This window comes from Montipora capricornis, chromosome 3 (assembly GCF_036669925.1).
Source record: "Montipora capricornis isolate CH-2021 chromosome 3, ASM3666992v2, whole genome shotgun sequence".
In the NCBI taxonomy this organism is placed as follows: Eukaryota; Metazoa; Cnidaria; class Anthozoa; order Scleractinia; family Acroporidae; genus Montipora; species Montipora capricornis.
This window is the reverse complement of record NC_090885.1, coordinates 63,927,831-63,945,330: the sequence shown is the minus strand read 5'-3', so window position 1 is coordinate 63,945,330 and position 17,500 is coordinate 63,927,831. Positions and strand designations below refer to the sequence as shown.

The 17,500-nt window shown below is 40.0% G+C and overlaps 3 protein-coding genes and 1 long non-coding RNA gene across 4 annotated transcripts in view; 2 read left to right on the top strand and 2 right to left on the bottom strand.

The window, feature by feature from the left end:
* Positions 1-279, top strand: part of LOC138043709 (uncharacterized) — a 3,135-nt gene extending 2,856 nt beyond the window's left edge. The window contains exon 3 of the long non-coding RNA XR_011131315.1: positions 1-279. This exon is cut by the window's left edge and continues 956 nt beyond it. This is a non-coding gene — a long non-coding RNA (uncharacterized lncRNA).
* Positions 280-2,818: 2,539 nt separating this feature from the next.
* On the top strand, positions 2,819-7,094 carry LOC138043693 (uncharacterized). The gene has a single exon (XM_068890092.1). It carries the CDS (start codon positions 2,945-2,947, stop codon positions 5,267-5,269), a length of 2,325 nt encoding a protein of 774 aa, XP_068746193.1. The 5' UTR covers positions 2,819-2,944; the 3' UTR covers positions 5,270-7,094.
* On the bottom strand, positions 6,390-9,554 carry LOC138043697 (uncharacterized). The gene has a single exon (XM_068890099.1). The coding sequence runs from the start codon at positions 9,551-9,553 to the stop codon at positions 7,982-7,984; it is 1,572 nt and encodes a 523-aa protein (XP_068746200.1). The 5' UTR covers position 9,554; the 3' UTR covers positions 6,390-7,981.
* A 4,204-nt stretch (positions 9,555-13,758) lies between these two features.
* The window catches only part of LOC138040708 (zinc finger protein 709-like), a 5,648-nt gene continuing 1,906 nt past the window's right edge, over positions 13,759-17,500 (bottom strand). Inside the window, exon 2 of the mRNA XM_068886385.1 lies at positions 13,759-16,880. Within this exon, the coding sequence (XP_068742486.1) occupies positions 15,964-16,880 (917 nt within the window). The 3' untranslated portion in view covers positions 13,759-15,963. The remainder of the gene's footprint in view (positions 16,881-17,500) is intronic.

Below are 17,500 nucleotides of genomic sequence, written 5' to 3'. Positions count from 1 at the left end.
TGGCCTTCAAGAATTTCCTGGCAGATCTGTTCATTTGAGGCACCCATGTTTTCAACTTCTGTTTTAAGTTCAGCCACTTTTTACCTTGTGCAGTTTTAAAGTTTGTTTCAAATCCTCTGCTGAGTTCGCTTTGACGTCAGTTCATATGACACTGGGGCAAAACCAACTTGATTTTGAATAGAATTGTTTGCAGACAGGGGCTGTGGAACACTTTTTTATTACACATAACATGAGAATTTTATTCCATAAAGCTCATTTGTACAAATCTATACGCTTTATTTTCACATGTGGAAGTATAACCAATCAACGATAGCGTAAAGGCGTTTCCATGCCAATCACTCGTGCAAATCGTTCTTTGTAATTGAATTATATTAAATTTGCATTTGGTTCTATTGTTAATGAGTTTTTGTTTCTAATTTGCGTTCAGAAAACTATTTTAGTGAAAATTCTCGTCTTATGTGTAATAAACAGTTCACGACATAGAAAGTGCTTTGTACGGGGTTTTATTCACTCGTTGTTTGTTTTCGTGTGTTTCGTGAATAAAACCCCGTACGCCGCACTTTCTATGACGTAAACTATATATTTTCACTGGGTGACAGCCTGTGCAACCTTACATAACATGCACCACAGCACCTTATACTGCTTATGAGGGCCACACAGCCAAACTTTTTTTCCAAAAAAGTTTTCTTAGCTTCAGGGAACAAATCATCTACTGACTTTGGAGATATGTCCAGGTTTGACCCTAATTAGATGCGGATTTCAATAAGCGTCACGAAGTGTCCCCTTGCTCTTTTCACCAACTTCAACATCACTTGTGTCTCAGAATACAGACAATTTATGTCACAAAGTGTCCCCCAAATGCTACTCTTTAAGTGAAGATTAGCTGCTGCATTTACCCAAAGCTAAAAATAATGCTGACCTTTACCCTTAGCTTATTGTTGAAAATAGGTAGCAAATGCTTAGACTTAAAGGGACACTTTGTGTTGGATGTCAAAATTGGGCGTGTATCTAATTAGGGTCAAACCTGGACATAAGTGGACTTTGGTAGTGACTATAAATGTTTTAGCTTGTACAGGGGAGTTGTGCATTTGGACGCTGAACATCAGAGGCGGATAGTGGTATTCCTACAGGCTTGACATTTTTCCTTTAACATCATTTATGGGACGAGATTCTTCCTTGTAGGTTTTTTTTACATATACTATAAGTAAGTACTGATGAAGACATTGTTTACAATCTCTGTGGCTCAGCTGGGACTAGTTTCTTTCTTTTTTTTTATTTTTTTTTCAATTCTTCACAAAGATCAAACCTTCAATAACTCTTTTTTTTAACTTTGATATAAGCTAGACTTAACTCTAGTGAATTGGAAAATGAAACATTTGTGGCAAATTTTATGATAAATTCAACTCAACAATCGAAATTGAAAGTTGACAATTGAAGCTAAGCTGAATACAATCTTGATGTGTAATTTTAAAGGGGGAACTGAAAAGGAAACACTTAAACACTGGGGGTCTCACGAATCTTTCTACGGAAGAAGTGTGCGCGAGATAATATGAAAATCAACTCGAAAGGAACCTATCCACGAATACTCTACCTTTCAAAAAAAAAGAAAAGGACAAAATTACCTTTTGCAAGGTCTAGCGATAGAGTACACCGAGCTGTAACGACAACAGCAGTCCGAAAACGATCTGTAGGAAACCTCACTGAACCGTAACGCAAGTGACAGAAGCTGCTTCCACATCAACTTGACTACCTCTAACTCGAATATCAGATCACCGGTCACAGACAAGGCAATGACAAAAGAACTGTTCACACTATTTTAATAGAAGTATATTTTGAATTCATCCTAGGTTTGCAATCTCAAGATAGTCCAAAAGCAAGTCTTGACACACTAATTCTAGACTGGATCTCTTATTAGCAGAGTCGGAGAACTCGAAATCTTACGGCAGAAAGATCTTTTCGAACAATTTGCGTACTGGTTATAACCTTGCAAGAAGGTTAAACTAAATACGATAAATTCACCGCTTCAAAACGTTTTTCAAAGCTTTACAGATCTTTCCGAAGTGACTGAATGAAATACCTGTGTAAAATGGTTGGCTAATCGCTTGCACTCAACACAACTTCTATGTGCTCTTCCACCGCGACACAATATGGCCGACGGTACAAGTCCTGATCTGTAAGTAAGATGCGCGCAAGCTCTTATGGGATTTTTGGCCGCTGGCGCGCTTTATTGCTCGATGTTCAAAAAAAATTCGTCTTAAACGTTCATCTGTGTGCACCAAGGAAATCTACGTATTCCCCCAGCCTCCTCAAACCTAACAAAATACATACACAAGACTCTATGCACAAAGCCACTACTTAGCAGGGGAGTGACAGGCAAGACTTTTACCGACACGGAAAAATAAATTAAAAAAACACGAAACTAAACACAGATTCCAACTGGTTTGCCATAGGCAACCCAGTAATAAATGACACTACAAACTCCTCGGAAAGCGAAATTTCATGTGAAAAAAATTCATGACTTTGTTATCTACTTTACTCCCGCACCTACAAATTGGGTTTCATGAAAAAGGTAACAGCCCAAATATAGCCTGATCAATTCCTTGAAAACATCCCGCAGTTTCGATTCTTACCATGCATAAATAAACCTGTATTCTTACAGAAATTTTAGGAACTGGTAAAAATGTCCACCATAATCGGAGAGGATGCGGAAACCCAGAAACTAAATGTTGTTTTCACATCTCTGGGGAAACGTGGAAAGGAAGGTGAAAAGTGGCAGCAGCACACCGAAAATGTCTTGTTTTATGGGTTAAAGCTCTTATACAAAAGTTGTGGACATCGCATTACATTTCAACCAACTGGGAGTGCAGCAGAAGACTTAAAAAACGTGGAACCCAATGATGTTGGAGATGTGGATGTCATAATCTTCCCTAACTCAGATGATTTGATGATCAACGATGAACTGATCGAATACTTACCCAACAATCCAGGGTACGTCAGGATCAAAGGGGCCGATCACCCTTTGTTACAGTCCTGCCTTGTGGAAGGCACTGAGTACGTAGCCAGTTCAGCCTTAAGGAATTTCCACCCAGCGATTTATGGGGAATCAGCGTCTCATATACATGATCTCATTATGAGCGCAATCCAGCGGGTATCGTCCCAAGATTTCTCATCCATTGTGCAAAGTACTTCCCAGCTTACGAAGAACGAAAATAGTCCAGCTACTACCCTTGACTTTCAAAGGAACCGGCATGGCTCTATTTTCGAACCGATTGAGCGAACGGAAAATCAGATTGCTGCGCAAGATATCCGCACGGCTGAGTGGGAGTGGTTGGTGATCGGTTTATACAAAGCAATGGGAATTCCTTATACTAGAAAACATGCCAAAGTTATGGACGATGTTACACAGTTCATGAACGATATTGGAATCGATTTGAGCAGCCAAGGGCTAAACGACCCTGCCGAAATTATACAGTACCTTCAAAAGGCTTATTGGAGCGACCGAGGCAAAGACCTCAGGGAAAGAATTGTCAAAATTGGGATTCAAAACCGAAACGACGACCGGAAAAAACGAGAAAAGTTAGAGGATGCAACTGGAAAATATAGCTGCTCTACGACATGCTCCTGTGAAGAACAAAGTGGTGATGCAACAGAGCAAAAGTGCTTGCAAGGGCCTTTTTTAACAGCAGCACATTGCAAACCGACGGCCCCTGAAAACCAAGAATCTATTTTTCCCCAGCCAGCGCTGTCAGACGACAGTTATCAATTCTCAAAACAAAATGCATGTAAAAAGGTACCTGAAATGGGAGATGCGGAACAAGAAAAAAAAAGAAATGGAAAATTCACCCATGTAGACCAGTCACGCTTTCCATACCAGTATGGTACAGAACAAGACGAAAAGAGACAATTTGAAAAACAAAAACAAAATCGCTTCTTTGATCATCTGTTTGGACCAATAAAGAAATTCTCAAGGAGGAAAACTTCCCCAGTTACCAAGCAATCACAGCTAGTGGGTGGATTTGACTTTGTCCCTGCCTTCAGATGCCCAGGATGGCCCAAAATTGCACGAGAGTGGACCACAAGGGAGCGTAAGTGGCCATCGCCATATATGGTCTGCAAGGTAGCTCAGGAAGGATTCCATTTGGTAGCAAAGCCTCCAAAGAATGGTGGTAAGGGAGATCGTGACTTCAGAATCTCGTTTTCCTATTCGGAATACTTGTTGAGCCAAGAGATGAATGACATCCAACGAGAGTGTTACCGATGCCTGAAAAAATATCATCGGGCTTATCTGTCTAAAGAGTCCAAAAGTCTGGTGACATTTCATCTCAAGAACCTTTTTCTGCAAACGATTGAAGAGACTGGTGCCGAGGTGTGGACCGAAAGCAACAGATCGAAATGTATGATGATGCTGTTCGACAACCTTTTCGAAGCTCTGGAAAAGAAGTTTTTGCATCATTTCTTTGTGAGGTCTTGGAACATTTTTGGTACAGATTACATCAAAAACCCCAAGATTCTGGAATCCTTGGCTGGAGTACTTACGCAGATAAGAAACAATCCAGTTCAATTTGGAACACCGCTGATGCAGGACAAACACTCCAAATTTGAAACAGCAGTAAAAGAAAACCAATATATTCCACACAGCGACACAGACATCGCCAAAACAGGGGAACATGGAGCTGGAGAAATAACAGATTTTCCATGCAAAGGGTGTGCTAACACAAAAGACAAGCGACAGGAATCGCCTTGTCAAGAAAGAAGCTCTATTGCAAATTTTCGGTACCATGACTTGAAAGATTTCTTCCTCAGTGTGAGCAAGGAGTTGATCGATATGGCGTTTAAAGAACACACGACCGATTGCATACTTGAAGCCCTTGATCCGTTGGAAAGGTCTTTGGTGGATGGTCTCAAGGAAATAGAAAAGATCGGTATCGTCCGTGTCGACGAATTCCCAAAAATGTTTGATATTAGTTGGGACTTGGCTTTCTACAGGATGCTGGTCAGCTCTGAACAGAACATGAGGCGCCGCGTGCTCGAAGGGATCCAAAGTGTAGTCGAAGTGTGCAAATACGTTTTTAAGCAAGATGACTTTGCGCCTGGAAATGAAGACGCTATAATAAAACGAATGCACGACGCTAATTCTGAAAATTGTTTTGACTTGAATCGCTATATACCCGCTGGCTCCGGAACGCAGCTTGTCCTTTACTTTTTCAACGGTCTTCAGCTAAGTGAAGCTTCGCAAGAAAACGTTGATTTTGAAATCCCATTAGATTGACCGTTTTTCGGGAAAATCGACACTGCAGTAATAATGAGATAACAATTGGGACGCTGATCTTTTTTATGCGTACGTATTGATTGTTTAATTAACCGAGAACAATCAATGAAATGCAGTAGTCGAGAGTATCAGCTCATAGCCTATAATGTGAATCAATTGTTTATTGACCAACCACCGTCAAAGAATTCAAGAAACCAGCAACGTTTTACAGATCTTTTTGTTAACATACCCAGTAATCAGAACACTGAATGGCCCTTGAATGGACTGCAAAGAATACCCAACTGATCAGCGTCCCATCTCTTGGATTTTTTTAAAACAGTGTTATGTTTTATTTGGTTCTCGTTATTTGAGTGGAGTGTCCATAAACTACCTTAGAGAAGCTAGGTGCACTTCAACTATAGACAAAGGATTTACATTTTCCATTTGCCATTGAGGTAAGTGACTTTGGACATCCTCTCCAGAGCAGCTTGTGCATTGCCGAAATTAACTCTTAGAGTTGCGATGGATTAAACGCACTTTTGTTACTTGGTTGAAAGCTCCCTAGCCAAACCCTAATCGGGTACTTATCCATTGTATAACAAGATAAACAAACGTTTCTTTAAAAATAAGTAGTCAGAGTCTATATTAAGCCTAGCGAAGTGACAAATACCTAAGGTTTGCTTCAAGACGGCGAGGAAGAAAGCCTGACTTCTTGTCAAGGAAAATTCCATTGTCAAGGAGCTTCCACAGATACTGATACATTTATTTGATGCTCATCACCACGTAAGTCAGGAATATAGTGAATAAAAGGAATGCCCTAAGACGGAAATTTGTGGCGAGAACGTATGCGCCTCAAAAAATTTCGTTTTTGCTTTGAAAACAAGTTACTTCAGGGACAGTACGGACTGTAGAGTTTGTTAAGATTCAAGGGCTAAAACCGCCAATATTTGACCTGAGGGAAACCTCATAAAGACAAGAGGTTACGGGTAGCCTACACTTTGTTCAAAGGATTTTTGGCCGGCTTCCTTTAAGTTCACAGTATTTCAGTGGTTCTTTTTTTAATGTTACAATATCTTGTTAAACATCATTCCGTGACCCAACGATAGGGTTAACTGCGATCGTGGATATTTGTTTACATTAAAACTGTTGTTAACGGCATTGGCCCATTGGCCCAATTTATGCTAGAGACGGATAATCCGTCTGGACGAACTTGGGCAAGAATTTTTTAGCTCGTCTGATAATCCGTCCGTGTATAAATACGGGCAACAGACGGATTATCCGTCAAGACGAACTATCTGTTTAGTTCGTCTTGGCAGACGAACTAAGGTTGATAATCCGTCTGTGTGTACAAATGCACCGACAGACAAACTTAGATGCCGGAATGAACACCTCGTTACAGAAAGCCAGTGGTCTCTTAGCAGTAGGATACAAAGTGTGTTCGCATAAACGAAGCACCTGAACAAAGATGCATAATCCGTCTAGTATAAACGGGACGAACTATAAGACGAACTAATACTGTGCTTTACAGTTCGTCCCGTATTTATACTGGACGGATTAAACGACCAGACGGATAATTCGTCCAGACGGATTATGCGTCTCTAGTTTTATATTGGGCCATTGATTTCAATCAAAACTAGAAAACTGATGCTTTGCAAGTCTTAAGTTTTAAGTCTTTTTTTTTTATATATATATTTTTAAATACTTTTTCTTAGCAATACCGGGAAAATTATAAATTTACGATATCTGTTACAGAGTCATACGATAAGCGGATATTGAATTGTGCGCCACGAAAGCACAAAAACTCGTTTCCGGTGAGGCACACAATTCATTAAAACATATTTCCTGATTAATTTGTCACGTAGTCTCCGTGGTTTAGTGGTCATCGCGATTGCCTCTGAGGAAGAGATCCCGAGATCCCGAATCCCTCTCGAATTGCCTTCTACGAGACAGAGAAATCTTACGCAAGCGCAGCCAACCCAAAAAAAACTACACTTTGTTCTTCGAAAAAATTATTAATGGAAATGGGCCCTAAATTTAGCCCGTATAGCTAATACTTGGTGGGTCTTCAAAAAAACATTGAAACCAGGGTAGTGTCAGTTTGCCCATTATTACTCAGTTGGTATATTTCCATGGGACAAAACTGCTGTGAGAAAGCTGCGCCATAAAGACCTTCCATTCAGTTCCAGACAACAATCAACTGAATTTTAAAGCCCCTCTTCCCCTAATCAATGTTGTTTACGCCTCCTGAACGTTTCCCTATCACCAGAAGCTTTTTAAATTCAACGTTGAATAGGGGTTGGTGTAGGGAGAAGTTACTTCAGCTTTTTCTTTTGTTGAGGTATTACAGAAGGATTTTCGGACTCCAAATGCGCTGTTTTCTCAAGTAGTTTTGTCCAAGATTATAGGTTCTACAATAATGGAATGGTGGTACACGAATCCTGTTCATTCCATATCTATGGAATAAAGCGGTTTTCAGTTGGATGTCGAAGATCAATTGCGTTTGCTTTGGTTTTGTACTGTCTCGCTCTGGGATTGGCCAGCAAAACTCTCGCCACTTTCTCAACCAATGAGAAACAAAACCAAAAGCAATCGTCACTTGCACGCGTGCATTTTCCCGCGCTTTGCGCCGGTTACATGTAATTGCTTCAAATTCTGATTGGCTCATTTCACCGCTTGCGTTTGTTTTGATTGGTTGGAGCAGTTGTTTTGTTTTGAAATTGAAAACGTTCCGCTCTATTGGTGCTCAACCAGTTCCTTGGCAAATTTCGTGGGATACTGCATTATCTCTTTGACTTTTCCTACCAGTGATTCCATGATACAGGGCTCTTCAATGTAGTCAACGCAAAACAGGTTATATGATCTCACGAAAAAATGTGGCAAATGTCTCTTTGTAAGGACTTGAAAAAGATTCCAGAGGAGCTTCATCATGCATTCGGCTCTGTTGCTTTCGGTCCACTTGTGGACACCAGTTTCTTCAATCGTTAGCAGAAAAACGTTCTTTAGATGAAAAGTCACCAGTCCTTTAGGACGTGAAAGATAAGCTCGGTGAAATTTCTTAAGGCAGCGGTAACACTCTCGCTGTATGTCGTTCATCTCTTTGCTCAACAGGTATTCTGCATGGGAGAATGAAATCCTAAAGTCGTAATCCGGATTGCCACTTTTCTTTGGAGCTTTGGCCACCAAGTGGAAACCTTCCGTAATTATCTGTCTGACCACGTTAGCTGAGGGCCATTTGCGCTCCAGTTCGATCCAAGTTTTTGCAACCTTGGGCCATCCACGGGACATTAAAGCAGGGACAAAATCAATTCCAGATAACACTGTATTCTTGGAAAAACATTCTTTTTCGATTTCCGTTTCTATTAACTTCGATTCTTTAAAGCTTTCTTCGTTTCCGTCATCTTCTTTTCCAAACATGTATTTAAACAAGTGCATCGCTGCCTTTTCTTCGTGAATTTTTCTTAGTTGCTTCTCGGTTTCGAGTTTTTCTCTGTCCCTCCCAAACGTTCTCATCAAGCCTTTACTAGAACACGGCTCCATTTTTTGGGCAAAAAGCTGCCGTTTTCCTTCCAACTCCGTTGCAGTCAGAGAACGGTCTCCTTCTCGTTTCTCTTCACTTTTGTCATCATCACTCTCAACCTCTTCCCTGACTTGCTCATTCATAACGTTCTCCTGGAACCGGAAGGAATTCTCCTGCCTTCCTCTTGTTGATGAGTGAATTGAGGGTGAAGTTGCTAAATCTTCCGAAGGAAGAGCGAAGTTAACTTTTAAAGCCGGACTGCTGCCGCTGTTCTCCAAGTGGCAAGCAAGAGGCAGAGTAAATGAGGGCGTTTCGCGTGATATTAATTCAAATGTAAAACCAAGTGCGTCCCCCAAATCTCCGTAAATCAATTCATTCGATGTTTTCAAGGCTGAAGTGGAGAGGTAACCTGTGTCTTTCACACAGCAAAACTTCAACACTGGATGATCGGCACCTTTGATCCTAACATGAAGTGGATGGTCGGGTAAATATTCAATCATTTGGTCGTGGATCAACAAATTATCTGAATCGGGAAATATCATGATGTCCACATCTCCGATATCATCGGCTTCTTCGGACTTAAGATCTTCAGCTGTGCTCCCATAAGGTTGAAGTATAAGGCAAGTTCCAGATATGTTGTTCCAAATTTCTAAAGACGGATTAAACATGATATTCCAGAAATTTCCTTCGTGGTTCTCCCATCTTAGAGATTCCTTTCCTCGCTTTCCAAGTAACAAGATTATGCGCTTTAGTTCCTCGTTGCTTTTGTCTCCTGTTACGGCATTCATATCAGCAAATCACAACATGTTCCTTGTGTCTAACAACCTGAGAATGATATCTATCGTAGAAATGGCGCATTTTCAGTTCGCCGATCGAGAAATTGATATTTCGGTTTCCAATACAAGTGCCAACGGTTGGCCAGTCAAAGGCATACAGCTACCGGTTTTGATACTAAAACGGGTATATGATGGATAAATAGCATAGTCAAACCAAACTTGTGCATAATTTGTATATATCTGAAGGTTGAACTAATCAACCTTCAGATGACTACGCTCTGCGAAATGCATCTAGCACTCTACCCAAAGGATAGGCTATACTCAAGATTTATATATATGTGTGTGCCTATTAGGTGTCTACCCGGAAAAGAAAACTGAATCCGGGTAACAAATGAATGAAGGGGGTAGTTTCTAAAGAAACTGTGGTGTTCCGTCGGTGGGGAAGTAGTATACAAAAAGTTGGTTTTATCAACGGAGTTGATAATGTAAATTGGCCACCGTACGCTCGAAACGTCAGCTTTTAGAATCTCTGTACGGTAGCTAATTTACATTATCAACTCCGTTGATAAAACCAAATTTTTGAATCCGGGTAAGTTGATCTTTTCACTCCTTTAACTTAAAACTTCCAAGGTGGCCTCTCACAGCTTTTGCAACCGTCCGCCGTTCCGGTTTTTTTGTGTTAAAATCGTTGACACTTGAAACGCCACGCCAAGAAAAAAATGTTACTGATAGCATTGAACTTTCCTGTCAAGACACACCTTTATAATCTTCTAGTTTACTTCTGCCCGTAGTTTTGTTTTTCAATTGAAAGTGCACAAGAAAGCAGAGCTTCGAAGAAACACAAGCAGTTTAAATTCGAATCATAAATCCGCCACCTTGAGCTCATCAAAATTTGCATCAAGGTGGACTGGATCAGGGTGCAGATGTCGAGCCAAAACGTACTATGCATTGCCACATTCCTTGCCAAAGAGTGCTCTACGAATTTCCATTTCAAGCGTTTTTTAGTTGTCAAGAAATTCGACAAAGATAAATGCCACTAATGTTTTTTCCTGACATGACAGGTAAGACTCTCAATCATGGCTGGAGGTATGGAAAGTGAAGTGTTTGAGAAATTTGAGCTGTCAATATTCACGTATGTCTTGGAATTTTTTGTTCTTGTTCGCTATCACTTTGAAAAAAAAAATGATGGCCATGAATTATAGCGTAGATGCTTTAGTTATGGCACCACAGTTTTTTCTGAGAATTGTTCAGAAGTAATGGGAAATTTCTTGAAAGTTGATATTTTGGTTTCTAAGAAAAATATCAGTGTGAAACTTGACACTATTTATGTGCTTATCATCACAATTGTTGGTGCCTGATTCTCACTTGTGTTGAGACATCAAAAAGAGTAAGCTGCCTTCAATATTTGGGGGCTAAAGAAATACCTTTCGGTTTGAATATTGAGTTCGCTCAATTTGCAGCGAAGATTGAAAAAGACTCTCCGTTGTCATTGTATCAGAGATAGACAAAGCTAATTTATTTTACCTTTGCTTTTTTTCCAGTATTGCATTTGTGGTTGGTTTAACAGATGACGCTTTCAAATTGATCGGCTCAAAGGAAAAGAGGTCGATTAGCGTCAAGCAAGACAAAATATAGGAGGAGAGAGTACGTCCGCCATACACGCCTTATTTCAAGAGTAATTCGTCCAAGGTTATTTTTAGCTTGGATTCCCACGCTGAGCACTTTGCCCCTTCACGCGTACATTTTCAACTCTAAATGTGATTGGCTATTACCTACCCACGTGAGATTTCCAAGGCTGGCAAGTGATTTAAAAATATCCTGAGGCGAATTACCCTGAAATAAGGCGTGTATGGCAGATATACTCTATAACCTCTTTTATTTTCTCTCGTGTCAAGAAAATTACTGATATAACTCGTTTATTTACAAAGTACAAAAGAAGGTGCAAGTGCAGAATAAAACCTACACAAGAAAATTCAACGTCAGAAAGCGCTACTAATCTACCTAATCTACATTAGTGACTGTCACAGTGCTTCTATCGTTAACAATCACACAAATATAAGGGAAGAATGCTAGTTTTGTTAACGTTGTGGTTAATAATAATAGACGTCATCATCATGGGATAAAGCCTGATGGTCAAGGGAATCAGTACCATCGATACTAACTTGTGGTAATAATAATAAATTAAATTAATAATAATAATAATAATAATAATAATAATAATAATAATAATAATTTCTTACTTTGCTGCTGATAACAACTCGAGAACAAGAAACACGCGAACGTTGAACACATTTGAATCAATTTAATATCTGAACACACAGAAAACTTTATAAGAGGCTCTCCGTATATGGGCATGCTCAAATATGGCAATTAATAAATATTCCCAAAATACAACATCTTCCCTTTCCTAAAATTGTTCCCTAAAAATTAAAAAAAAAAAAAAAATGAACAATTCAACAAAGTTCCACTCATTACAAATCCAGGTGCTTTACTGGCTTAGGCGAACGCTCTGGGTGCCATCAGGATGGGTCTGGTGACGCAGTGGAAGCTGCGGGAGAGGGTGGCTCAGGAATAGGAGCGGCCCCTTGGTTTGAAGGTCTAGGTGATGTAGGTATCTTTCTATTTTTAGAACTAATCCTTCAGCGGGAAATTCACATTTACAACAATTTACATCAATTGGCACAATTTGCATACATTGTTTTTGCTAGTTTTGTCTTTGTTCCACAATAATTTTATTCTGATTGGCCATTCTAAACAGTGTGTGCAGAGCCGGAGCCGAAGCCGAAGCCGAAGAAAATAGAAAGATACGGGCAAAGGTTGACTCATAGGGCTTGTATGGGAGAGGCAAGCTCCTACTCATGGGCTCCTGAAAAAAATATAGTAGATAGACACTGATTAAGTGAAACAGGTTTGATCCTTTCCTTCCCATCGGACTGATACTTACAGAGTTCACTGTATTACTAATAGTCCTCCAGTAGCGTAGCCAATCAAAATGCAGCATTTGCATTAGTCCACTAGTTGGGTGATACTAAATGGTTTTATTCCACCACTCAAGAAACCAGACTAGTGTACTGATAAGTTGGTAAAGTAAGTAAGGCTGTGGGCTTGGGCTTGTGTTGTTAAACTGGAGCTAACTTTGCTTTTTTTGATAAGGAAAACTTTAGAATCTTGTCTTTTCTTTTGGTGAGCAACAAGATGAGGATTTACGTTAAAACGTTGCTAAAATTATAGTGAATGCATTGGGATTTTGGCCGAATTCAAACCTCTATAACTTGACTGCAGAAAGGCAGATTTCAAACATTTAAAGATATTTTTAGTAATTTTATTAATATTACTCAGTCAACGGAAAATTGGACCAACGCACAAGGCACAACGTCTGAAAATTGGATCTTAGAAATCTCATGTCGCCTCAAATTTCACGGAAATTTGCATAATTTTGTTTAGAAGATTTCATGATGAAATTTACAAATTTCGTATATGGTCGTTTTAGATTGATCCAGGTCGTCATACTTCACGAAAATAATCTCAATATAAGTGCTTTTTGAGATGTATTCTCGCTATCCACAACCGTCAGACCTTAAAGGATTTATAACGGTTCGAAGTCAGCAAAATTCCCATACATTCACTGTAATTTATGTACCAGTCAAGGGGCAAACCCCTAAGCATTTGACTTTTAGAGCAATAAACCTTATTCACGATGGCCGCCATGTTGGATCTGCTATTATCATGCAAATTAGCTACACACTTTTGAGGGGGCAAACAACACAAGTTCGAGAGGTTATAACGAACATCTTAGCCACACAGATGATTTGTTTCACGTTCATTGCATGTTTCTCACCTAAGTAGTAAAATAGAGTGATTACACAAGTTTCTTCGATGTTTTTTTCAGTGAAAAATGAGCAGATAACGAAGTAGAAAGTCAAAATGTCAAAGGCAATCCAAAGATATAAAATTATTATAAAAGGTACTTAATTCTAAATACTAAAATGGACTTTTAGCAATGTTATTTCAATATTTCGATGAGCCCATTTTCCGGCCCAATGTTTGCCCCCCAGCATAACACATGGCTAATTTGCATGACAATTTGAAAACCAACATGGCGGCTATCGTGAATAAGGCCTATTTTGGTCAAGTTCCCCACAATGTTGTCAGTTTTTGCGGTCAAATGCCCGACCGGTTGGGACTTCACAGAACGTCAAACATCAAATTTTCCCGTGTTTCAGACGTTTAAAACCATTTTATTATTAAAACAATCATATCAATATTCAAACTGTTACACTCTTTTAATTGTAATCTTTGCGTCAATATCTAACACATAAATTAACAAGAAACAATCATTTGCAAGAAGTCCGCACTGAAACCACAAACGTGAAGGATAACCTTTAACAAACGAACAAAATTGTGATAAAAGGGCCTTTTTGTCGGTGTAGCAGAAAAACGCACTTTCGAGAAATCGTGAAGGGCCATACCTTAATGATAGTGCATTTGAAAAAAAAAAAATGACAACAAATCAACGCTTAATGTGTTTTATTTTGTACAGAGGTCCCCTGTAGAGAGACATCATGTGACATTGTTTCTTTCTCTTAGCCGCGTTGCTTTTGCCTTTTTTGCTTCTGTTCAGGCTACTCTACCGCAGTCAACCCTCGTGGAATAACACGAGCAATTGCCTGAGGATACGTAATCCCTTACCTAGTCACCGCTGGCCAACACTTTTCCCCAAAGTCAAATGGCCGACCAGGCGGGCTGCGTTCCGCATCAAATTCCCCATCACACGGAGGCAGGGGGGGCGGGGGTGGATGGCGTTCTTGAATTAGACTGATACATGAAGCAGTGTTTGCCCCCCCCCCCCCCCTCCACCAGAACCGTGAAGAGATCTATTAAAAAGAGTCGGACTCCCTGGAAAGTTCCTTGACTAACACAACGAATTTTTCCTCAAGGAACACTTTCACACGATGCTATTTGTTGGTTACGATGTATTTGCGGAAAATAGTTTGACTTCGGCACGACTTAGGGCGCTTGCCTTGAGATCCAGAGATCCCGGGTTCAAGACCCGCTCTGACCACTCGTTGAATTTGATCCTGGTTGTCCCTGGTTCAACTTCCCAGCTGCACTTGTAAATAGTCAACTGGTTTGCCTCTGGTCGGTTGGGATTCGTAGCAGTTGTTGTTCTGTTCCGTCGTTTCGTTGTGTTTCATTGGCCCTGAAAAGCCCCTATGGGGAGCGGTCAATTAAGGACGGTGCCTACTATTGTTATTGCGCATACGTTCTGCGCATCTCCAGATACTCGGATCTCCCATCGGCGGTGCTTAATAACACAGGGATATTTTTGCGCGGTTCAAAACTATGCGGAGAAAGCAGAACTTAGCAAGTGCTTATGGTATCCAAAAAGAACATTGGGGGTAACCACGCACTTTTCAGAGATAATTAAGCTTGAAGTTGGAAAAGAACGCCATACATTGCTTTGTATTTTAAAGCTTTTTACAAATATTGTTGATTAATTATCTTCGAAAAATGCGTGGTTACCCCCAATTTTCTCTTTGGATTTCAATAACACTTGTTAAGATCTGCTTTTCCCACATAGTCAATAAACCGCGCAAAAATACCTTTGAATTAGTAGGCACCGTCCTTAAGTATGTATTGTATTGTATTAAAAGGCGCCTTCCTGCCTCCTTTTCTTCGCTCTTTCTTTTTCCCATACAAACCGAAGTTACTATTTCTACGGGGAATTTTACGGTGCCTGTGGTGCTTAAAAAATCGTTGATTTCTAGCGGAATCTTTAAAATACTATTTTGACAACGCATTAAAGGACACTGCCACAATTAAAACTGGTACAACCAAAAATACACAGTGTTTAGAGATAGAAATGGTCTGATTTTCAAAGCAGCTTAGGAAAAGGCTGAATGCATATGACGCGGAAGCAACGTCCAACGACAGCTAACAATGGGCAAATGGCAGGTTTTTTAAATTTACAAAGGGCAACCTCATTATCGACGAAGAGCAAAAAAATTCCAAAACAAAATTCATTAAAAAGCCGACTACTTTAAGTTGACCGCTCCTCAAACGTCATATGATTTTGATAGTGTGCAAAAAGAAGATCCTCGCCGCTCAATTCTTCCTGACACACACATCAGCTGTGTTTGACAACCTCTTTTGAATTATGTTATTGCCAAGTGCAGGGGCAATGGACCTCTAGTTTGTGTTCATTTGCAATTACAGAACTTTCGTGTGCTTTTTCATGTTTCCTGACACTTCTTCAGAGGCGAAAGACTTTCCTATTGGCTTACATGTACACTTATAATACTTCTCTCCAGTGTGGACCCTTATGTTTCCTTAAATCTCCTGCTTCGCTAAAACACTTTTCACAGTCCTAGCCAGTGTGTATTGATAGGGCTTCCCTCCTGTATGCACTTTTTCATGCGTCGTTAAATTTGGCCTTTGACTAAAACACTTGTCGCATTGGTTGTATTCATAGGGCTTTTCTCCAGTATGGACTCTTTCATGTCTCCATAAACTTCCTGCTCCGCTAAAACACCTGCCACATTGGTTGCATTTCTAAGGCTTTTTTCTCCAGTATGGACTCTTTCATGTGTCCTTAAATTCCCTGCTTGGCTAAAACACTTGCCACATTGTTTGCATTCATAAGGCTTTTCTCCAGTATGGACTCTTTCATGTGTCCTTAAACTTCCTGCTTCGCTAAAACACCTGCCACATTGGTTGCATTCATAAGGCTTCTCCCCAGTATGCACTCTTTCATGACTCCTTAAAGTTCCTACTAGACTAAAACACTTGCCACATTGTTTGCATTCATAAGGCTTTTCTCCAGTATGGACTCTTTCATGTCTCCGTAAACTTCCTGCTTCGCTAAAAAACCTGCCACATTGGTTGCATTCATAAGGCTTCTCCCCGGTATGCACTCTTTCATGTGTCCTTAAACTTTCTGCTCTGCTAAAACACTCGTCACATTGTTTGCATTCATAAGGCTTCTCACCAGTATGGACTCTTTCATGTGCCCTTAAACTTCCTGCTTCACTAAAACACTTGCAACAATGCTTGCATTGATAGGGCTTCTCTCCAGTATGTATTCTTTCATGTCTTCTTAAATCTACAGCTCGGCAAAAACATTTGCCACATTGTTTGCATTGGTAGGGCTTCTCTCCTCTATGGACTCTTTCGTGTGTCCTTAAATTTTGACTGTGACTAAACCACCTGCCGCATTGGTTGCATTTATAAGGCTTCTCTCCAGTATGCACTCTTTCATGTGACCTTAAATTTCCTGCACGGCTAAAACACTTGCCGCATTGGTTGCATTTATAAGGCTTTTCCACCACCAACGTCCAACCTACATGTTAGCAAAGGATAATTGGGCATCTTTTAAGTAACAAAAAAAAAAAGATTGATAGGAGGCTAATAATCAGACGATCAACAAAGTAAATACAATTTTGTTATGTGCAAAACATCCACAGAGAATTTTTCCCCTCAGTCTTGTGATCAAGTTATTGCTGGTGTTGTGTGTAAATTGCATGACAACCTTCTTATGTTAACTGTACGAGGCCTTTTTGTTGTTGTGAGACCAAAAATCTTTCTGTGTAAAAACTAAACCTAAAGAAAACAATGTTGTCCTTCCCAATTTCAATATGATCAATTGCTACAAGTGAATATGGTTGATTTCATGCCACGGCAGCAATTGACAAGTCTGCCTGAAAATGGCAATAATATTACTACATACATTGGGGAAACAAAAAGGAACTTTGCAGTGCGAAAGGCAAAACAAGAGAATAAGTCTCATAACTCCGAGCCAGCCCGTCACCTCGCAAAACATCCAACCCACGCATACACATGGAACATTGCGTGCACTGAGAAAACCACTTTTCGGAGGAAAATAACGGAGGGCCTGCTAATTGCTTGCGAGAAACCAATTCTAAACAAACAAGACTGTACTTTCTTTTATTGCAAAACTGT